The 24,129-nt window shown below is 40.6% G+C and overlaps 1 protein-coding gene across 1 annotated transcript in view; it reads right to left on the reverse strand.

Annotated features, from left to right (window-relative positions):
* The window catches only part of Rgsl1 (regulator of G protein signaling like 1), a 110,975-nt gene that overhangs the window by 19,462 nt on the left and 67,384 nt on the right, over positions 1 to 24,129 (reverse strand). The window contains exons 10-15 of the mRNA XM_048358176.1: positions 22,031 to 22,138; positions 19,836 to 19,941; positions 11,289 to 11,482; positions 9,797 to 9,914; positions 8,577 to 8,691; positions 6,487 to 6,616 (exon numbers count right to left, since the gene is read on the reverse strand). Of these exons, the coding sequence (XP_048214133.1) occupies positions 6,487 to 6,616; positions 8,577 to 8,691; positions 9,797 to 9,914; positions 11,289 to 11,482; positions 19,836 to 19,941; positions 22,031 to 22,138 (771 nt within the window). The remainder of the gene's footprint in view (positions 1 to 6,486; positions 6,617 to 8,576; positions 8,692 to 9,796; positions 9,915 to 11,288; positions 11,483 to 19,835; positions 19,942 to 22,030; positions 22,139 to 24,129) is intronic.

The raw sequence follows: 24,129 nt of genomic DNA on the forward strand, positions 1-24,129 counted from the left end.
CCTTTGTTTTCTGTGTTCTAGGCTTGTCTCACTCAACATTATTTGTTCGAGTTCTGACCATTTCCCTGCAAATAACAATATTTCACCATTCCTAATCGCTATGTAGTATTCCATTGTGTATAAGTACCATATTTTTTGGATCCATTCATCTGTGGAGGGGCATCTGGGTTGTTTCCAAATTTTGGCTATTGTGAATTGTGCTGCGATAAACATGGAAGTACAAATGTCCTTTTGATATCTTGGGTTTTGCTGTTTAGGATAGATGCCTAGGAGTGGTATGGCTGGGTCATAGGGTAGGTCTATATTGAGCTTTTTGAGAAACCTCCATACTGTTCTCCAAAGTGGCTGTACTAATTTGCACTCCCACCAACAATGGAGAAGGGTTCCTCTTTCCCCACAGCCCCTCCAGCATTTGTTGTTTCCTGAGTTCAGAGTATAGGCCATTCTAACTGGGGTGAGGTGGTATCTCAGGGTTGTTTTTATTTGCATTTCCTTTACTAGCAGGGATGTTGAGCATTTCCTCATGTGTTTCTTTGCCATTTTTATATCTTCTCTTGTGAAGTCTCTCTTTAGCTCTTTTGCCCATTTCCTAATAGGTTTATTGGGCTTGGAGGGGCTTAGTTTTTTGAGTTCTCTGTAGATGACAGATATCAGGCCTTTGTCTGTTGCTGTGCTGGTAAATATCCTTTCCCATATCGTTGGCTGTCTTTCTATTTTGGTGGCTATGACCTTAGCTGTGCAGAAACTTTTTAATTTGTAGTAGTCCCATTTGTTGAGTCTTTCCCCTATTTGTTGTGCGCCTGGGACTCTATTCAGGAAGTTCCTTCCTGTGCCTATAAGTTCTAGTGTCTTTCCTACTCTGTCCTTCAGTAGTTTCAAGGATTCAGGTCTGATGTTGAGGTCCTTGATCCATTTTGAGTTGATCTTGGTGCATGGTGATAGGCTTGGGTCTACTTTGAGTTTTCTGCATATGGCTGCCCAGTTCTCCCAGCACCAGTAGTTGAAGAGGCTATGTTTATTCCATTGTATGTCTTTAGCTCCTTTGTCGAATATCAGTTGGCTGTAAGAGTGCGGTTTTATTTCTGGGTCTTCAATTCTAATCCACTGGTCTTCCGATCTGTTTTTATACCAATACCATGCTGTTTTTGTTATGATGGCCTTGTAGTAGAGCTTGAAGTCTGGTATGGTGATACCTCCTGCACTATGTTTTTTGCCTAGAATTGCTTTGGCTATTCTAGGTTTTTTGCTGTTCCATATGAACTTATGGATTGGTTTCTCTATTTCAGTGAAGAATGTGGCTGGGATTTTGATAGGTATTGCATTGAATTTGTATAACAATTTGGGCAGTATGGCCATTTTCACTATATTGATTCTGCCTACCCATGAGCATGGGAGGTCTTTCCATCTCCTTGTGTCTTCTTTGATTTCCCTTATTAGATTTTTGTAGTTTTCATTGAATAGGTCCGTCACGTCCTTGGTTAAGTTGATCCCTAGGTACTTTATTCTTTTTTTGGCTACTGTAAATGGAATCGTTTCCATAATTTCCTTTTCTGTTTGTCTATTGCTGGTGTACAGAAAAGCTGCTGACTTTTGTGGATTGATTTTGTATCCTGCTACTTTGCCAAATTGGTTTATTAGATGTAGGAGTTTGGGTACTGAGTTTTTTGGGTCCTTGAGATATAAGATCATGTCGTCTGCGAATAGGGATAACTTGATTTCTTCCTTGCCGATGTGGATCCCTTTGATGTCCTCCTCTTGCCTTATTGCTATGGCTAGGGATTCCAGTACTATGTTGAACAGAAGTGGGGAGAGTGGGCATCCTTGTCTTGTTCCTGTGTTTAGGGGGAATGATTTAAGTTTCTCTCCATTTAATATGATATTAGCAGTTGGTCTGTTGTATATGGCTTTTATTGTTTTGAGGAATGTTCCATCTATTCCTGTTCTCTCCAAAGCTTTTAATAGGTATGGATGTTGTATTTTGTCAAAGGCTTTTTGGGCATCGACTGAGATAACAATGTGATTCTTGATTTTAGTTCTGTTTATGTGGTGAATTACATTGATTGATTTACGGATGTTGAACCATCCTTGTGACTGAGGGATGAAGCCTACTTGGTCATGATGTATGATATTCTTGATCACTTTCTGGATCCTGTTAGCTAATATTTTATTGAGGAGCTTTGCATCTGTGTTCATTAGTGATATTGGTCTGTAGTTCTCTTTTTTTGTTGGATCTTTGCCTGGTTTAGGGATGAGTATGATATTAGCTTCGTAGAATGAGTTCGGGATTTCTCCCTCCGTTTCTATTTCGCGGAAGAGTTTGAGGAGTATTGGAATTAGCTCCTCACTAAAGGTTTTGTAGAATTCATTGGTGAATCCATCTGGGCCTGGGCTTTTCTTAGTAGGGAGGTTCTTGATTACCTCCTGTATCTCACCGTAAGTTATTGGTTTATTTAGTTGATTTATTTCTTCTTGGTTCAGTTTGGGCAGTTTGTACTTCTCTAAGAATTGATCCATTTCTGTAAAATTATTGTTTTTTGTTGAGTAGAGGTTTTGGAAATAGCTCCTTATGATTGTTTGAATATCGTGTGTATTTGTTGTAATTTTTCCTGTGGAGTCCCTGATTTTACGTATATGAGTCTCTTCTCTTCTTTTTTTTGTGAGTCTTGCAAGGGGTCTGTCAATTTTGTTTATTTTCTCAAAGAACCAGCTTTTAGTCTTATTTATTTGTTGAATGGTCTTTCTATTTTCAATCAGATTTATCTCTTCTTTAATCTTTGTAATCTCTCCCCTCCTAGTCGTTTTAGATTCTGTCATTTCTTGTTTCTCCAGTTGTTTTAGTTTCATCGTGAGGGTATTCACCTGCTCTGCTTCCATTCTTTTAATGTGGGTACTGAGTGCAATGATCTTGCCCCTCAGTACTGCCTTAGCTGTGTCCCATAGGTTTCTTTGTGATGTGTTTTCTTTGTCATTGTGGCTTATGAATTCGTTGATTTCATCTTTAATTTGATCTGTGGCCCAAGTGTTGGATAGCAGCGTGGGGTTTAGCCTCCAAGAGTGTGTATAGGCTCTGTGGTATCCTTTGTTGTTGAGGGTTACCTTTAATCCACTGTGATCAGATATAATACATGGGATGATGTCAATTCTTTTGTATTTGCTGAGGTTCTTTGTGTGGGCTATGACGTGGTCTATTTTGGAATATGATCCATGGGCTGCTGAAAAGAAGGTGTATTGGGTCTCTGTAGGGTGGAAGGTTCTATATAGGTCTGTTAGATCCATTTGGGCAATGGTGTTATTTAGGTCCTCAGCTCCCTTACTAATCCTCTGGGTGTTGGATCTGTCTCTTGGAGAGAGAGGAGTATTAAAGTCACCCACTATGATTGTGTTTGCATCTATCTTGCTCTGTAATTCTGTGAGAATTTGCTTGACATATGTCGGGCCTCTTTTGTTCGGTGAGTATACATTTATCACCGTGATGTCTTGATTCTGGATTTTTCCTTGTATCAATATGTAGTGTCCTTCTTTGTCTTTTTGAGTGGACTTTAAAGAGAAATCCAGCTTGTCTGAGATCAGGATGGCTACACCTGCCGTTTTGGTGGGTGCATTTGCTTGGTAGATCTTGCTCCATCCTTTCATTCGAAGCCTGTTTTTGTCCCTTGCTGTAAGGTGGGTCTCTTGTAGACAACAGATGTCAACTTTTTGCTTGCGGATCCATTCTGCCAGTCTGCTCCTCTTGATCGGGGAGTTTAAGCCATTTATATTTAAAGAGATCAAGGATAAGGGTGTTTTTTCTCCTTCCATTTTCTTGTTGGGCTGTTTTTTCCTGTTGTTTTTTTTTTTTCTTCTTGTCTTTAGTGAGCTTGTGTTTCTGCTGGACTTTGGCTATTGAAGTTTCTTTCTGAATCTGTCTGTGTGTCTTTTACGATCTCTGTTGGGTGGGCTTCCCCTCTTAATATTCGCTGTAGGGCTGGTTTTTTATTCACATACTCCTTTAGCTCCTCTTTGGTGTGGAAAGATCTGGTTCTCCCTTCGAATGTGAACTCCAGTTTCGCTGGATATTTGATCCGAGGTTGTAAATTGTTATTCTGAAGTACTTGGATGGTGTTCTTCCACTCACTTCGAGCTTGGTAAGTTTGTGTGGATAAGTCGGATGTTATTCGAATCCTCTTCCCATTGAAAAAAGTTTCCTTCTTCGCTTTGGCTGAATTCAGAATTTGCTCTTTAATCTTGAGGTCTGTAGTCTTGAATATTATGTGCCTTGGGGTGGTTTTCCTGGGGTCTGGCCTGCCAGGTGTCCTATAGGCTTCGGTTACCTGGATGGGGTCCCCTGTGAGATTGGGGAAGTTTTCTGCAATAACTTTATTGAGAACATGATTAAGCCCTCTGCTCTGATATTCGGCTCCTTCTTCTATTCCAATTATACGCAGATTATATCTCTTGTCTTTGTCCATTAGTTCCTGGAGTAATCTTCCCTGAAGCTTCACCTTTTCTTGGAGTGTGGTCATTTTCTGGTTGTTGTCAGCTGCTTCATCGTCCAGGCGAGAGATTCTGGATTCCATATGGTCCACTCTTTGTGTTATGGTTTCAATTGCGGAGTTTATGGATGTCAGAGAGCTATTCATGGTTGTCATATCAGCTCTGATCGTGGAAATTTCTTCCTTTAAAGAGTTGTATTTTAAATCTATTTTTTCATGCATTTCAATTCTCAGGGTGTGGAGATTTTCTTTAAAGGCGGCTTGCATTGTATCCATTTTTGCTTCCATTTCTTTAAACGAGGCTTGCATTGTATCCAGTTTTGCTTCCATTTCTTTCTTGGCTTCCTGGGTGTCCTTCCAGATTTCCGCTCTAAACTCCTGGAATTGTTTTCTGATTTCATTTCTGACGGTTTCGATCATTCCTGTTAACATGTCCTCATTTGCTTTTTTATTCTCCATCTCCTCTCCAGTCGTGCTGCTTTTTGGAGCTGGCGAGTTGGCTTGTCCTTTGATGAACTGAGTTATGTTTCTTTGTGATTTGCGCATCTGGAAGTCTGTGTAGTTCTTCCCTCCCTTCTGTGTAGGCGTGTCTGCGTCAGCAGGTGCTGTCGCTGTGGCCCCGCCCACCAGTGCAGGGCACGCCTATCAGAGCGGGCGCTTTCGCCGGGGCCCCGCCCTCCTGTGCACTGTGAGTCCCCTACAACAGGCACTTAAGTGGGGTCTGCCTCCCAGAGCGAGCCCTGGGTTGTTGGGTTGTGCTTGCGCCCTCCCGCGAGTCCGTTGGGGGGGGGAAGCAGTATGTGTGGGGCCCAGTGGGATCGACTGTCCGGGTGTGGCTTGGCACCCTCAGACCTCGCCTCCGCTTCGAGGAGGGGGAACGAGATCAGGCTCAGGTGACCCTGCTGGGCTGGTATTGCCCACCAGCGCCTGTGATTTTAGTTGTAAGAGTCCGCAAGGTCTAGGCGCCTCGGGTGGGGCTTGCCCTGCCGGCCGTCCCTGGCCCCTGTTGGGAAGGGGACGGGGCCGGTTCTGCCAGTTCAGGAACCTTTGGGGGCTTGGGGCTGTTCCGCCCTTCCCCTGCTAGACTGGCTTCCCAGTGCCTGCTGGGAGCTTCCCGCCTGATTTGGGGAATCTTTGTTCCCACGGGAGTGGGGAGGGGGAGGGAGGGAGATATATCGTCTTTGTCGGGCTTGGGTCTCCCGTTGGGGGAAGGGATTATGGGGGACTCACTTTTGCTGCTTTGTGTGCGTGTCCCGCACCGCCGTTGGCCCTTCAGGGGTTGGCGAAGTGTCGTGGTGGCTCCCCCGTTCCCTCTTTCTGCCGCGCTGGGTTCCCTTGTCCGAATCCGGTGTGGACCCGAACTTCTCGTCGCTGCTGGGTGTGTCTTGGTCCGCACCCTGCTTTGTGTCCGTGGGGTCTCCCGCTATATGGATTCTGCGCTCCTGGCAACCTGTCTGCCGATCGCCGGGTTTCCCTTTCCCAGCCTGACCCTGTTTGGGCCAGGGCCGGCTGGTGGGGGGAGGGTGCCCCGATTAATCTCCGGCTCCGTGTAGGTTTTCGGTTCTTCTTTTTTGCTCCTTTTTGTTTTCCTGCGTTTCTCCACTGCTTCTGGATGCTGGTTTTGCTGGGTTCTTGGTGGAGTGTTGGGTGTTGGAGTTCCCAGCTCGCTATTCAGTTGGTGCGAGTCGGGGTGCCTCCCTATTGTCTCGGCGCCATCTTTCCCTCCAGAAAAAATTTTTTAAAGAATTTTAAAGACCAAATAAACAACCTAAGGAAATGATTTAATAAAATGTGAGACCCTATGGTGTCTTCGATTACTGAGTGTCTACATGCTGGTGGGCTCTCTGAGCAGGGCTTGGTGTCCAGCAGGCTTGGGCATTGCTTGGCACCCAGGACCTGGGGTTTTTGCTTGCTCTGGGTTGATACAAACCTGACACAAAGCAATGCACACTGCAGCAACTTATTTGGACTAAGCTTGGGTTGAGATCCCATAAGAAAAGTGGGGTAAACTTACTTTCTTTAGTATTATACAATTCCTTGTGAAGATAGTCTAGAAATCCCTGGAGCTGCTGAGGGTTTGCCATACACCTGCGGTACTTGCAGAAACTCTTGATGAAGTTGACCATTTTTATCCAGCCTTTCTTCTGGAAAGAAAAAGAGGGGCTTGATATAGTAAATGGTATGACTGCATTCACTACTGTGTACCAGTATCTTGGCATTCATCATATTTAAAACCCCCACTAAACCAGCTGCCAGCATCTCACACCTGTAATTCTAGCTCCTTGGGAGGCAGAGATCTGAGGATTGAAATTAAAGCCAGCCCAGGCAGAAAAGTCCATGAAACTCTTAACTCCAATTAATCAGCAAAAAACCAGAAGTGGAGGTGTGGCTCATGTGGGAGAGTGAGAGCTTGCCTCAAGAGTGCTTGCCTCAAGTGGCCAAGTGCCAACTTTGAGTGAAAAAAATCCAAGAGCTTAAAGTCTTGAGTTCAATCTTCAGTGCCAACACAGACAGACAGACAGACAGACAGACACACACACACACACACACACACACACACACACACACACACAAAAGGAATTGTTCTTAGCTCCAACTTAAAGATGAGGGAACTCAGGTCAGAGAGCTTGAATAACCTGTCTCAAATGAAGAAGCTGGGAGTGGAAGATTTTGTCTATAGTCTGGCATAACCAGGGCTGCTGATCTCTCCTCTTCTACCCCAACCTTTCAACAGTGAAACTTTGAAATGCTGAGATTGAGAGAGGGAAGAAACAAACTAGGGGAAAATGCCACTCCGGTGAAGGGCTGAATGGTTTAGGCAGGCTTTCAAATGTTGTAATAAGAGATGTGTAAAACCATATTTAAACTTTTTTTAAAATGCATCAACTCACAGCACACACATGTATACAGAAAAGTGCTTTTTGTGTTCCTTCCTCTATCCAGTTCGTTTGCTCTTAGCTCAACGGATAATGACAACCAGAAAGAATGTTAGTCAACAAGTTCAGTGGTTTCATTCTACAGAGAAGGAATGTAAAGTATGACTTCACACAGCCAGGGGTCAAATGCAGGGGTACTGGGGATGCTGAAATTTGAATCCTGGAACCAGTTTCTTGATAATCGTGTCATTTGTGTCAGTTTACTTGACACAGTGTCTGAGATCTGAAGATTGAGGTTCAAAGCTAGCCCAGGCAGGAAAGTTTATGAGATTTTTTTTTTATGGCCAATTAACCACTGAAAAGCTAAAAGTAGAACTGTGGCTTAAGTGGTAGAGCTCCAGCTCTGAGCGAAAAATACTAAGGGACAGCACACAGGCCCTGAGTTCAAGCCCCAGTCCTGGCGGGGTCTGGGGGAGGGTTATATAAGTGATGTAAACTCAAGTGTAGTGTTGGGCAATGAGGTGCTTTAAGTACATATTGGTTTCCTTTGAGTTTAACTAAGAGCAACTGGAATTTTTGGAATTAAACCAAGCACCCCAACTCTGTGGACATTATTCTTTTCTTTTTTTTGTTTGTGTATTTTGCTTTAGTTATTTTTCAGAGAGAGTCTCATGTCTTTGCCTAGGCCTTCCTGAGGCTGTGACCTTCCCACTTGTACTCTCACATCGCTGGGACTCCAGGCATTCACCCCCATGCCCAGCTGTCCCAGGCATTCACCCCCATGCCCAGCTATCCCACTATTCTTTTAAACTTCCTGGGTGGCCATTCATGGGGCCCTCACAGAGTCTGCTCCTATACAGAGGACATAGGAGGAAGTAGCTCCTTTCCTAAAGTATGGATAAATGGATTTCTCTACCATGTTTAGAGATAGTTTGGCAGGATCTTTGCAGTCAGGTAGCACTGGACTTAATTTTTTTTTCTAATCCTGGGGCTTGAACTCAGGGCCTAGGCACTGTCCCTGACCTTCTTCTGCTCAAGGATAGCACTCTACCACATCACTTTGAGCTGCAGCACCACTTCTGGTTTTCTGGTGGTTAATGGAGATAAGAGTCTCACTGACTTTCATGTTCAGGCTGGCTTTGAACCATCCTCAGATCTCAGCCTCCCAAGTAGCTAGGATTACAGGTGTGAGCCACAGGTACCCATTTTCAAGTTCTTCTTCACTTACTTGGGATTTCTGTAGATTCAAAGCTGTCTTCGAGGGCTTTCTAGGGAAAGTTGGTATTGCTGGTTCTAAGTCTGGAATAGCACGAACCGGGAACAGCTGCTGGTATTCTATAAACCTGACAGAAGAAGGATCAAGACCATCAAAGGACTCTTGTAGACGTGCCCACTAATCAATGACTGGATGAAGAAAACATCGTCCATATATACAGGTATTCGGCCACAAAGAAGAATAAAGTTGCCATTGGTAGCAAAATGGACAGAACCAGAGATTATCATGTTAAGTGAGATAAGCCAAGCTCAGAAAAACAAATGATTACATTTTTACTAATATGTAGAATCTAGATCCACTTCCCAAATATGGAATAATTGTAAAACAGGGACTGTCTTTATGGTGAGAGAAGTAATATTCTGAGGAGGAGATAGTGTTGGATGTGAATATTCAGAAATATATTGATATGCATATATATAAATGAAAATAGCACAATGAAACTAACTTAAGGTTGTCAAAAAGTAGGGGAAGAGAGGAAAGGTAGCCATGAAAGAGGAATAAAAGGTTTCATGAATTTGGTCAAAGTACATATACATATTGTAAAAGCATAATAAAACACCTTAGTACAATTAATATGTAATAATAATAATAATGTTTTTTAAGTATAGCAAAGAAGGAAAGAACTTGGCACATATAATAGCCAATAGTAAACTTTCCCTCAGCTTTTGGAGGTAGCTTCTGTGAGCAGGGAAAAATGGTAAGACTCAAAAGTACTCTTTTCTGTGTTTGTCTCTGTGCCGAGGTTTGAACTCAGGGTTTGGGTGCTATTCATGAGTGTTTGTGCTTGACTAGTGCTCTACCATTTGACCTACAGTTTTACTTCTGGCTTTTGGTGGCTAATTGGAGATAAGAGTCTCAAAGATTTTCCTGCCCATGATGGTTTTGAACCATGATCGTCAGAGCCCAACAACATGGGGTTTCCAAGGTATTCCTGTGACCATTTTAATGTTTTACAAATGTGAGCCTGTCTTTTCTGACCAACACTGTGATGGCAATGGGGCAGATGTGTGTGTGTGTGTGTGTGTGTGTGTGTGTGTGTGTGTCCTGCAGGCAGGAAGGACAATTGTGCTTTTCCTGTTGGAGTAGATATCTGGCAATGAGAATTGGGTCAGAAGACCTTTGATGAGAGATCTTTATCCAGAAGAAATAACTGCCTTCCCCGGTGTACTCACCACCTTTCTTCCAGAGATTTCATCACATAGGTCTGGAGCATTAACAAGGTCGTGGTGGTGATATTTTGCATTTGCATGATTTCCTTCACTATAGGGGCATTGCACTGCAGTAATTCCTCTGGAAATGCAAGATAGAGGAGGCGGTGGGGAGAGGAGAGGAAGGGAGGCACTGCCCTGGTCTCCAATGCTGAGGAAGGGGTCCTTCTCACCTCCCCGAATTCTGTGCTCACTATAGTCCCACTCTGTGCCACCCACAATTAGAAAAATCTTCAGAGTGTACTTGGAATGTTACATGCAAGTACCTTTGTATCTAAAAATGTTAACTCCATTCCAGTTGGCAAAGATGAGAGTTTAGGGGAAAACAAAGTTACAGAGGATTATTTTCTGTCCTTGGTATGAAACTTTTGATTTAGGAAGATAAGAGTAAAGAATTAAAACTAAATTTCTGGGACAAAAAGAGAACTCAAAGTAACAAATACACATACTAAAGACATCATGGTTCTCAGGTCGTTCATAGTGGCACTTTCTATTTTTTTAAATTTATTTTGTTTTTGTTGCCAGTCCTGGGGCATGGACTCAGGGCCTGAGCACTGTCCCTGGCTTCTTTTTGCTCAAGGATAACATTCTACCTCTTGAGCCACAGTGCCACTTCCGTCTTTTTTCTATATATGTGGTGCTGAAGAGTTGAACCCAGGGCTTCATGTATACAAAGTGAGCACTTTATACTAGGCCATATTCCCAGCAACAGTGGCACTTTCTTTCGTGAGATTTGAAGAACAAACAAAGGAGAAGGACAGGGCATCTTCTTTCTCTTCTGTACATTTGGAATGTGTGGAAAATAAATATACAGAACTTGACACGGGGAGATATAATAATTATTTTGTAGAAATGAAGATTTGCTGATCTAGGCCTAGTGCTCATGACTATAATTTTGTGCGTCTAATTGTAGCTTGCTTGATTTGATAGTCATATGGCTCATGCCTATAATACTAGCTATTCAGCTAGGATCTGAGGATCTTGGTTTGAAGCCAGCTTGGGCAGGAAAGTCTGTGAGCATTTTATCTTCAATTAATCACAAAAATCGCAAGAAGTGGAGCTGTGGCTCAAGTGGTAGAGCCACCCACCTTGAATGAAAAAGCTAAGGAACAGTGCTCAGGTCCTGAGTTTATGTTCTAGTACCAGCACAAAAGAAATAATAAAAATAACGTAGGAAATAGAGCTCTTTATCCCTAGCTTGCAGAGATTTTATTGAATTGTACTGTCAGGATGAAATGAAATGGGAGCATATGTGTGGCTGTATCTTGTACATTTTTGCTACTTTGGGTTTTTTGTTTCGGTTTCACAACTGGAGACTTGTCTCAATACTGCCCCCTTGTGGCCACTGCCACATTCTGCTCAATCTGGGAGCCCCTGGGAGCCCAGCTGTTTTCCAGATAATAAGCCTCAAATCTAAGGGGGAAGGAGATTGGACATGGAAGGGGAAAATGATTACCAGCAGGGACATTGCTATGGAAGAAAGTCCTGGTTAAATTGTCCAGTGCAGCCTTGTAAGCCTTTTCATTCGTCTCCGAAGTGATCTTCTGTACCGCTATCAAGAATTGCAGTGGGGCTTCAGCCTTCCGATCCTTGAGAAAGTCTCTGAAGAAATCCAAGTGCTGTTGGTTTAGGAGGATGTCTGTAAAGTTTCTAGAAAATAAGAGTGTTATCAGTGGAGAAAAAAGGTGTTGAACCTAAATTCTGTTCTGATTAGAAAATGGGGCTGCAGTTTTTACCCATGTGAGAAGAGCCTGGTGGAAGAGTTGTCTATTCTCTTGGAGACAAACTTGAACTTTGACCTATCTTTCCTAAGATCAGAAAAATCATTCAACAACTCCATTGGAAGAAGAGGGGAGACATTTTAAAGTAGCCATTTGTTTTTCCAGAGGAAATATTCTTTCATTATAGGTTCAAAACAACTCCCAAATGGCACAGTCATTTCTGTGAGGTAGAATATGACTATCAGTAATGGATCCATATTCCTAAATTCCATTTGCTGATTTCTTCTTCTATTGCTCCTCAAATAAAGTTAATTCAAATGTTTCATATGCAAATTTCCCTTGGCTTTATGGTTTTTCCTGGGTTATTTGTGCTTTTTCTGTGGTTTTGATTTTCATTGATTATGACGAAACAGTAACTCTAGTTTCCATTAGATTCACTTGCAAATTCCAATTTCTCTAGGAATATGACCTTTATGTCAGGTTATATTTCAAGTTCTCTACATGCTGAGCCATTTGTTCTTTCTTCTTATGCATAGTAGCCATAGGGCTTTATTTTATTTTTATTGTCAAGGTGATGTACAGAGGGGTTACAGTTATCTAGGTCAAGTAATGAGTACATTTCTTTTTTATTTTTAAAAAAATATTTATTTATTTATTGTCAAAGTGCTGTACAGAACAGTTACAGTTTCATACGTAGGCAGTGTGTACATTTCTTATCCAACTTACCTCCTCCCTCATCCCCCCATGCACCTTACTCCCTCCCCATTTCCATCCCCAGCCATGAATTGTACAGTTGCTTTACAGCATATAACTTTGTAAGTATTGCTATTGCATTGGTTTGTCTTTTATCCTTTGTCTCTCCACTTTGATATTCCCCTTCCAATCCCTAGTTCCAATATCCAGGGTACTAAAATCAGTTACAGTGATATCAGGGGTAAAGCTATGGGGAAGAAAGACAAAAAAGAAAAAGGAATAATTTTACATGGTATGTTGAAAATAACAACAATGATAAACCACTTGTTTCTATAACTTGGAGTTCATGTCTCTTAGCATCATCTTATGTGTTCATATAGACATAGCTATTGAGCTATTGTGATCTTCTGCTAGGATTATCTTAGACGTGTACTAATTATTCCCCATAAGAGAAACCATAGAGTCCACATTTCTTTGGGTCTGGCTCACTCAGTTAGTATGATTTTTTTTCCAAGTCTTTCCATTTTCTTACGTCTGGGGCAATGTCATTCCTTCTGATAGATGCATAGAACGCCATTGTGTATATGTACCACATTTTCTTGATCAGTTCATCGACTGAGGGGCATCTGGATTGGTTCCATATTTTAGCCATGACAAATTGCGCTGTGATGACCATAATTGTGCTGATGGCTTTAGTGTGGTCTTGCTTGTAATCTTTCAGTAGATGCCCAAAAGTGGGGCTGCTGGATCATAGGGGAGCTATATGTTTAGCCTTTTGAGGAACCTTCATACTGCTGTACATTTCTTTTTCTTTCTTTCTTTTTTTTTTTTGCCAGTCCTGGGGCTTGGACTCAGGGCCTGAGCACTGTCCCTGGCTTCTTTTTTTTGCTCAAGGCTAGCACTCTGCCACTTGAGCCACAGTACCACTTCTGGCCATTTTCTGTATATGTGGTGCTGGGGAATTGAACCCAGGGCCTCATGTATGTGAGGCAGGCACTCTTGCCACTAGGCCATGTCCCCAGCTCCCTGTACATTTCTTTTTGAATAGTGTTACCCCATCCTTCATTTGTTCCCAATGTTTCCCTCCTGAACCCTCCCCCAAGTTGTATAATTCATTTTCAAAATAGTATCTAGTATCACTGCTGAATTAGTCCACCCTTTGTCTCCCTATTTCTGTGTTCCACCTCCCCCTCCCCCAAACAGATAAACTTACATACAAGAAAAAAACTAGAGAAATCAAAACCAGCAGCAAAAGGGAAAAACAAAACAAAAAAAACACAAAAAGTAAAATAAAAAACCTCTTGTTTCTATTTCTTGGAGTTTATTTTGATAAACATAATTTTATAAGATCATATGCACATAGCTATTGATCCTTTGTGATCATCTCCTAAGAATACCTCCTTTGGTCTCACTGTGTGAATATTTAGAGTCCTGTTTAAATTTATCATGTCCATGTATAATTTTTTAATCTTTTGCCATCCATTATGTTTACTTTAGATTTATAAGCACATTCTGATTACTACATATGAGGGAAACTTTAAGTCTTGCTTACCTTGCTTGTTTTGCAAGTCTTTGCATTTACTTATGAAGGGAACAATATCATTCTTCCTGATGGAAGCATAGAATTCCATTGTTTATAGCTTACAAAGTCTTTTTTTTTGACAGTCCTGGAACTTGAACTCAGAGCCTGAGCACTGTCCTTGACTTCTTTTTGCTCAAGGCTAGCACTCTGCCACTTGAGCCACAGTGCCACTTCTGGCCTTTTCTATATATGTGGTGCTGAGGAATTGAACCCAGAGCTTCACGTATACAAGGCAAGCACTCTTGCCATTAGGCCACATTCCCAGCTCCTTCCATTGTTTATATAAACCACATTTTCTTAATCCATTCACCTACTGTGTTGACTCCATATCTTGGCTATCATAAACAACACTTCAATGAACATGGTTGTGCTGGTAGCTTTAGTGTGGCCTGGTTTATGGTCATTTGGATAAATGCCCATAGGGAAGTTCTATGTTTAGTCTTTTGAAGAATCTCAATTGATTAACAGAGTGGTTGAACAAGTTTACATTCCCACAACAGTGTAGTAGCATTCTCTTTTGGTCATATTCCCAACAGCATCTGTTATTATTTGTGTTCTAGATAATAGCCATTCTAACAGGAGTGAGGTAGAAGCTCAATGTTTTTTTGTGTTTGTTGTTTTTTTTTTTTGGCCAGTCCTGAGCCTTGGACTCAGGGCCTGAGCACCTTCCCTGGCTTCTTCCCGCTCAAGGCCACCTTTTTGTTTTTTGACAGTACTGGAACTTGAACTCAGAGCCTGAGCACTGTCCTTGACTTCTTTTTGCTCAAGGCTAGCACTCTGCCACCTGAGCCACAGTGCCCCTTCTGGCCGTTTTCCATATATGTGGTGCTGGGGAATCGAACCGAGAGCTTCATGTGTAGGAGGCAAGCACTCTTGCCACTAGGCCATATTCCCAGCCCTCAATGTTGTTTTGATTTGCACTTCTGTTATGGCCACAGATGTTGGACATTTCCTCATGTAGCTATTGACCATTCTTATTTCTTTGTCAAAGAAGTTTCTCTTTAAATCTTTAGCCCATTTATTAATTTTTTTGTGGGGGTTAATTTTTTTTATCTCTAAGTATATTTTAGATATGAGGCCTTGTCTGATGCATAGCTTACAAAAGTCTTCTCCCATTCTATGAGCTTTCTGTTTACCTTGCTAGCTATGTCCTTTGCCCTGCAGAAACTCTTCAGTTTGATACAATCCCATTTATACAGTCTTTCTTTGATTTATTATGACTCTGAATCTTTACTTAGGAAGTTTTGATGCATGCCTAGTGTTTCTGCTATCCATTCCTACAATGTTTGCATGATATCTGGCCTTAAATGAAGTCTTTGATCCATTTGTAGTTGATTCTGGTGCAGGGTGATATATAAGAATCTAGCTTCAGTTTTCTGCATGTATAACCAGTTCTGCTAGCACTATTTGTCTTTCTTCCATCTTGTGTTTTTGGCTCCCTTATCAAATATTAGGTGGCCATAGGTTTGTGGATTCACTTCTGGGTCTTCTATTCTAGCCATAGGTTTCTAACAGGACAAGATAGTTCTTTTTTATTCTACTTTGTTGAGACATTTTTCTTTGTTGGCACTGGGACTTGAACTCAAGATCTTGCACGTGCTAGACAGAATCTCTGTTGTTTGGCCATGCTTCCAGCCCAAGAGTTAAAAGAAAAAGTCATAAATAGATTTTCGATATTGCAACAGGTCTTTTCTATGTTGATTGAGTTTTCTCACTTTGTTAATATATTACATTATTTTAATTGATTTTTGGATGTTCATCTAGCTTTGTATTTATTAAATCAATTCCATTCAGTTATGATATATGCTAATTTTTAAAAATTAATTTTTATAGTATTTGGGTTCTGGAGCCACACCCTACTGCTTTTTCAGTTTTTGCTTGGATTCTTTTTCAGATAGTCTTGTGTTTTTCCCCATGGCTGGCTTCAGAGCACAATCGTCCTATATTTGTATCCTGCATAGCTGGGATTACAGATACGCACTACCTTGCTTGCCTCAGTTGAGATGGGAGTCTCAATAACTTTTTTGTCTAGGTTCACTTAAATCCTTCCAATTTCCACCTTCCAAGTAATGGAGATTACAGACATATACCCACTGTGACTGGCTAATATTGTTTACATGTGCATGGATTTGGTTTGCTAATACTTTGTGAAGTACTTTTATTCCTAGATCAATAGAAGTTATTAGGTCATGACTATTCTGATGTCTTTGGTTTTGGAATTGGGATAATACTGTCTTCACAGAATAAGTTGGCAAGTGTTTCTTCTTCCTCTATTTCTTCAAAGGGCTCATGGAATATTTATATTATTTTTCCTTCAAATATTTCAAAGAATTCTTCAGTGAAGTCATCTGGACTTTGTATGTGGAAATGTGTGTGTGTGTGTGTGTGTGTGTGTGTGTGTAGGTACTAGACACTCAGGGCCTGTGCATTGTCCTTTGGCATTTTTACTCATGGCTGGTACTCCACCTCTTACGCCACAGCCTCACTTCTGGCTCTTTTTGCTTAATTGGGGAAAAGAGCATCACACACTATCCTGCCTGGGCTGGCTTCAAACCTTGATTCTCAGATCTCAGTCTTCTGAGTATCTAGGATTACAGGCATAAGCCACCAGTGTCTGGTTGTTGTATGGAGAATTTTAAATAACTAAAAATATCACTTTTAATTGGTTGAGCATAAAACCACTCAGTATTAACACAATTTTTTAATGTGGCTGTACATTCATTTACATTTTCAACTTCTTGAATCTTTTTCAGTAATTTGGGTAACTGCAGAAGTTTATTGCATCTGAGTTTTCTAATTCATTCCTTCAATTTTCTTATGATTTATTTATTTGTTTGTTTGTTTGATTGTTTGTTTTTGCTAGTTCTGGAGTTTGAACTCTAGGCCTGGGTGCTAGCCCTGAGCACTTGAGTCACAGTGCCACTTCTGTAAATGGAAATCAGAGTCTCATGGACTTCCTGCCCAGGATGGCTTTGAACTATAGTCCTCAGATCTCAGCCTTCTAAGTAGCTAGGATTATAAGCGTGAGGAACTGATACCCAGCCTCTTATGTTTTTTTATTAATTTCTACAGAATCCTTTCTTATAATCCAAATTTCCAGGTTCTGGGTCATGTGATTTTTTTTCTCTTTGGCCAGTACATATAAAACTAACTGTTCATCTGAATTTTCTGTTTTTCCACTTTATTTTATTGATTTCCACCCCAGTCACTACTATTTACTTCCACTGAGTTTAGTTACAATGTATTATCCTAGCATCGTTTTCTTTTTTTCTTTCTTTCTTTTTGCCAGTCCTGGCTTGAGACTCAGAGTCTGTGCACTGTCCCTCAGCTTCTTTTTGCTCGAGGCTAGCACTCTACCTCTTGAGCCACAGTGCCACTTCCAGCTTTTTCTGTGTATGTGGTACTGAGGAATTGAACCCAGGGCTTCATGCATGCTACGCAAGCACTCTGTGGATAAGCCACATTCCCAGCACCTGTCCTAGCATCTTAAGTCTCCATTATTTTGGGTGTAGTGTAGCGTTAACTTGATTACTATTATATGAATCTTTTGTCTCACAGTACTAAAGATTTTCTCCTTGCATTTGTTTTTCAGCAGTTATTATTATGTAGATTAGTTTGTAGGTGTTGGTCTCTTTGGGTTTATTCTACTTGGAGTTTAAGTTATTTGTATGCCTTGATTAAAGGTTTTAATTAAAAAAAATGTGGAGAGCAGGGCATAGAGGCAGAGGTTGGGGAGGTCATAGTTTGAAGCCAGCCTGTGAAAAAAATTAGTGAGAATCCCAACTCAACAAACAAGCTGGGCATGCTGCTTCATGTCTGTAATCCCAGCTGCATGTATAGGTGGGAGGATTGTAGTCTGACATCAGTGCCTGAGAAACAAAATGAAGACTCTATCTGGAAAACAATTAAAACAAAAAACGGCCAGGTGTCACTCAAGTGGTTGAATACCTGAATAGCAGGCATGAAGTTCTGTATACAAAAATCTCAGTGCTCAAAAAGGAAACTATTAAATCATTATTAATTCAGATATTTTCTGACCCCCTTCTTCCTTTCACCTCTGAGATTATTTCTTGTATGCCAGTGTGGTTGGCCATATCCTATAGGTTTTTGAGGTTCTGGTTATGTTTATTCACTATTATTGTCATCTATATCTTTTGAGCCATCTTAAACCCATTAACTCTTCTGCCAACCATAATATGCTGTTGATTCCAGTTCACAAATGGAAACTCCATTTCAGTGACTGTATTGTGCTTTTTGGTTCCATTTCTATCTCATTTTTTTATTTTAAGTTTTTATTATCAAACTGAATTACAGAGAGGTTACAGTTTCATACATTAGGCATTGGATACATTTCTTGTACTGTTTGTTACCTCGTTCCTCATTCCCCCTCCCCATTTCTATCTCATTATTAATCTTCATCTTTGGGCCATCTCTCCAGTTTGTGGAGAGGGCTTGACTTTGCCCCTCACATGCTTCCACATCTTTGTAATTGAATTCCTCCAAATAGTCCAGGGCCTCTTCTGCTGGTCTAAACTTCTCCTGATCCTTACTCTGAATTCCTTGCTCTTTGCATTCTCTCAAAACGTTGTGAGATCAGCTTTGTGTTTTATTCTGGTGTATGCTGGATTAGCAAAAAGGAATGCATCTTTTTTTTTTTTTTTTTTTTTTTTTACTTTTTTCATTGCTCCATAACACTTACTGGATGTCTGAGTCATAGTATATGATTGATAATGTCATTATGTTGAATTAGGACTGGAGTAAGTCTTAAGCAAGTTTGCCTGTGGCAATTAATCCTGAGCTACTCTGTTGATCACCACAGAGATCTTAAGTCCTGAGCCTGGACTAGATGACTGCACACTTTTCCTAGTACTTAATGCTTTTTAGGAATATGCAATTTAGAAGACTTGCATGAAACACACCTTCCACTATATTGGAAAACTGGTTTTTCTGCAGATGTGGAAGAAGCCACTGGGTAGTACAAAATGAAACAACAAAATGAGCGAATAATTGGAATTCAAGGAAGAATTTCAGTTATTTGAAAGGGAGAAAGGCTGGCCTACATGAAGTCTTTTCATCTTCCAGGAGTACCAAAAGTAGTGGAAAGCATTCCTTTGAATGTCTACACTTTAGGGACTGGGAGTTTCGGGGATGGGACGTCTGAGCAGAAGTGGCATTTGGAGAACATGGCAGGTAGAGGTGCTCTTGTGAGGCAGGAAGAGGAAAGGTGTGGTATTTGAAAAGAAAGGCCACATGGTTTATGCAGAGCAGAGGCTGATAAGGGGCATGGGCATGAGGACAAGGAGCATTTAGGAAACTGCTACAAAAGCAGGTAATCAAAACAAAGACAAACAATAATCTCAAGTGGGTGAGGAAACATGAACAAAGGTGTTCACTGTGGTATTATTTATAGCAATAAAAAGATTAAAACATATCCATGAAAAGGGTATGGCTAAATAAACAATGCTAAGTTTATATTATGAAAGGAAGTAGGTCTATACATAAGAATAAAATGATGGCCATAATAAGTTAAAACATTTTTTGGAGGTACTGAGGTTTGAATTCAAGGCCTCATGTTTGCTAAGCTGATATTGACCATTTGAAATGCACCTCCATTCCTGTTTTTTTTTCTTTTTTCGGATTAATTTTTAGACAAGGTCTCATGAACTTTTGTACCCAGGCTTCACTTCACCCATAATCCTTCTGCTTTTAGCCTCCCAAGTTGCTAGGGTTGCAGGAATGAGCCACTTGTAGCAGGGTTTGTAATAGTTTAAAAAAGTTATTGTATAGCTGGGCGCTGGTGGCTCAGGCCACCAACAACAAAATAAATAAATAAAGTTATTGTATGATATATATTGCATAGTGCCAATTTGAGAAAAGAAACAGTAATTTAAAATGCACATCGTTCTTATTCATACAGGTCTAATACATGGAAAAAGGAACTGGGAACTTAATCACAGAGGAAAAGTTGCATGTGGCATTGTTACTGTGGCTACAGCCTGCATCTTACCTGGGTCGCACTGAGGGCTTCCTCACACCCCCTTTTTTGGCAACAGACAATTTCCTGTATGATGATGACATCACCTTTGGTTCCTTGACAATTTTCACTTCAATTTCTAAGGGGGAAAAATGCACAAAATTTCCCAGGGTTGTTGGAAAAACACATTTTATAAGTAACATTGCAGAAAATAAGAAAGAACCAAAACAGGAAGGGCTTTCTCAATGCATGTGGAAAGCTAATGTCCCAATGCTGAGCACAGGCCATGAGATGCTTTGGTCTCAGAGTCAGGCTGTGTCAGCTTGGAGTGCAGGCTATGCAGGACAGAGCCCACTCTCCTCAGAGACTACGACAATTACAGTTCTTCTTACATTACTCAACCCCAAATTCCATTCCTTCTCCCATCAGCTGTTCCCAACTGATACGCAGCCATACAACATTCTGTCAACTACAAATCCTTGACCTCATCTTTAGGAGCTGCCTTCACCTTGCTCTAGCTAAGACCTTTTTCTTCCCAAAGACACTCCTTTCAACTGCAGTGGTATTTTGGTACATCACACATGATTCAGGTCTGTGTCTGGTTCTCTAAAGCCACTGAGAACAATTGTTCTAAGAAATATATCAAAACACCACTTTGTGAAGAAATACTGGATCTCATGGATGTTAGTATTATAAGAACCCTTTGGGGTTAATGTGTTAGAAGAAAAATTCAGGTCTGTGAACTCATCTGGAGCGATGATGGTGTTATTTACCATCACTGCCAGAAAGTAAGGCTTGACCTAGTCATAGAGTCAGTACTTAAAGATGTCCACTAAATAGAGTGTACATGCAGAGGAAATTTTGATGCCCTTTGGTGATACTTTCAGAGCCAATCATCCTTCAGAAAGAGTTGAGCCTGGTGCCATTGGCTCACACCACTAATTCTATAAAGGAGGCTAAGATATGAGGATTGAGGTTCAAAGCTAGTCTAAGACAAAAGTCTTCGAGACTCCATTTACAGTTAGTTGGTGTCATGGTTCAAGTGGTAGAGCAGCAGCCATGAGAGCAAATGCTGAGTTCCCACTCAGTGTGAGACTCCGAGTTTAAAGGTCAATACTCCTTACACACACACACACACACACACAGAATTGAAAGTAACATAAATATATACTAGATTTAAATAAATGCAAATGAGTTGATAAAAAAGTGAAATTTAGACAGTGGAAATCTAGATATATTTTTTAAAAAAGAGAAAGAAGAGAGAAATAAAAGGAATAAAGCCACAAGACTTCAAACACATCTTCTTAAGACAAAACACTTAGAAATATTGGATTAAGAATAAAAACTAGTCATAAATAAGCTTGTAAGAAATAAAGACAAAATAAAACCATAACAGAGATCAGCAGAGAAGAGAATGCTAAAAGCCAGAAAGGCTCTGAACAACATAGCTGCTGTAGAGATCATGCAGGGTTCATTCACAATGAAACACAGAGACATGGGTGTTTTAAAAGAACCAAAGAATTTGCTAGGCTGCCTTTATTCTTAAGACATTTGGCAATTATGTAAGTTGAGAAACTCAGGCAAGCTTTTTGGAGATTCTGAGAAGCAACCAAGAATCTCGTGTACATGCACACATACATGTCAGGATCAAGTTTTACAGACCTTGAAATTTAACTAAAAGCTTACAATAGCTAAGGGAAGACTTGGTGAAAGTAGTGACCCCCTTGTGGTAAGTATCTGGTATTTTAAATGATTTGCAGGGATCTCTCCAGCCCACGTGCCAGCCATGGCCTTGAAGACAGCAGCCCACGCTCCTGTACAAAGCCTGTGGACTGTAGCAAGTGCTACAAGATGCTGCCTAGATCCTCCTAAAAGGACCCAAACCAGCACCTATTCTCTCAGCTGCCTGGAGTATCAGCTGTTGTTGACTCACAACTCATGGAATTATCTGGACCTGACCCCCTCACCCAGGACATCCACACACTGTTTAGGTCACTGTGGAAGTACAATCTTAATCATTATTCAATGATCATCTCTCATTTTCATGGCACCTCTACAACAATTTTGTAGGAGGGGGGAAAATGGCAGGCATTCATTAACTTTGGACCATATCTCCATTGAAAACAAAATATGGTTCCTCTTTCAGTTTATGAACCCTTGAGCGGGAAAATTCTTAGATTTGAGAAAACCTAATTACCTCCAATTTACCCTTGAGTAAAAACACTTGCCTATTTGCGGTACTTTCTCACAATATATTTTGTAGTCCTCACTTATCATCTCTATAGCCATCTTTGGATTCTTATAGCAGAGTTCTTTAAAGTTCATTTTGTTAAAGTCTAGAAAATAAGGAAAAACAGAGCTTTCTTAATTGTCTTCCCTAGGTTCAAAGAGTCACTTACTTTTCTTAACGATATGACTTTAACGTGTTACTTAAATAGGGCAATGGAGGTGTGTGTGTGTGTGTGTGTGTGTGTGTGTGTGTGTGTGAGTTCTACACTTGAACTCAGGGCTTGGGTGCTGTCCCCAAGCTTCTTTTGCTCAAGGAGTCACAGATCCACTTTCAGAATTTTGGTAGTTTATTGGAGATAAGAGTCCCATGGACTTCCTTGTCTGGGCTGGCTTCAGACCATGATCCTTAGATCTCAGGCTCTAGGATTATAGGTGTGAGCCACTGGTGCCTGACACTTAAATAGGACTATATAGTGTCTTAGTAGAATACTTATACAAAGAACACAAATTTTCTAAACCAAATTAGAAGCAAGGAAACAGTCTCCCCTCCCTTTCAGGATGAGTGGAAATCGCCTTTCCCTGGGCAGCCTGACTGCTGGTGGGGTGCTGGAGAGATACAACATTGAATGGATGGTGAGTGCGGATCCAGGATGTAACTTGTGTAAATGAATGCTGCTCCCTTCCAGGCAACCATCTGCCACTGCAAGAAGCAGTTGCAAATGTATTTCCAATATTTTGTTTTTGCTTCAAAATTTGTAGTATTTGAGAATTGTAGCTGTCAAGTAATTCATCCGGACACTTCTTGTTGGCTTTAACTTTGGTAATTAACTTCAGAAGTGACACTTCACATATCTGAGTGTCATCAATAACCACAAATTAGTACTTTGAGGTGAGGTGAATTTCTTTTCTAACAACAGGCACGAATTATTTCTAGTAATGTTTGACAAATTAATAAAATATGTGTTTGGATAATAAGGCCAAAATAGAAAGTTCTGACAATGTTTTGGGCAATGGGAGCAGAAAGGCTTTAATGAAAACACATAGAGAATGCACATTTGCTGTGTGTGTGTGTGTGTGTGTGTGTGTGTGTGTGTGTGTGTTGCCATGGATCAAAACCAGGTCCTCACAAATATTAGGCAAATACCATAGTACTACTGAGTGACACTCCCAATGGCAGTAACGATAAAAAAAAAAAAAAAAAAAAAAAAGGAATTAGTCACCGGGTGCTGTTGGCTCATGCCTGTAATGCTAGCTACTCAGGAGGCTGAGCTCTGAGGATGATGATTTGAAGCCAGCCTTGGCAGGAAAGTCTGTGAAACTCTTACCTCCAATTAACTAACAGAAAGCTAGGAGTAGAACTTTGGCTCAAGTGCCAGCCTTGAACAACAAGGAACTCAGAACAGTGCTCAATGCCCTGAGTTTAAGCCTCAGGACTGGCAGGAAAAAAATGGTATTATATTTTATTTGATAATCTTCTAAGTACCATTTATTGAGCACCTGTCTCTGTGTGTAACTATATTGCTTCTAGTTTCCTCAATAGTCCTGAAAATCACTGGCTATTGTCCGTATTCTCTAAGTGAAGAAATGAGGTTCAAAGAGATGAATCACTTAGTTTTTCTTGTTCCCACTTTAACAGTGATCTCAAAGTATAAGTAATGACTCACTAATATATCCAAAGAGAAACAGACTCCACATGTTTACAACAAGCAATGTTAGAGTACATCAATCTATGTCATAACAACAGGCATTACACTTTGAAATCATTTCCCTGAATCTATGTACAGGTACACAGTCATGTATTTAAAATAATGAGGTCAAAGTTATTTGATATACAATAAAGTTTGGGAAAAACTATAGTTCTCCAATTGCCTCAGCACAGATCATTAAATTTACTTAAATTTGCATAAGACTGGCCCCACATATATTGAACTCTTACCACTGCTGTACACTGTGATAAAGGCCTCATAGATGACCTTGGGTTGCCTATACAAGAAATCTGTATTATTCAAATCTTATAAAAGGAAAAACAGGTAAAGGTTAAGTACATTTTGCAAGTTTACAAAATCAATAGTAGGAGTAGACTATAATTTCATGTCTC

The sequence above is a fragment of the Perognathus longimembris genome, chromosome 11 (genome assembly GCF_023159225.1).
Source record: "Perognathus longimembris pacificus isolate PPM17 chromosome 11, ASM2315922v1, whole genome shotgun sequence".
NCBI lineage: Eukaryota > Metazoa > Chordata > Mammalia > Rodentia > Heteromyidae > Perognathus > Perognathus longimembris.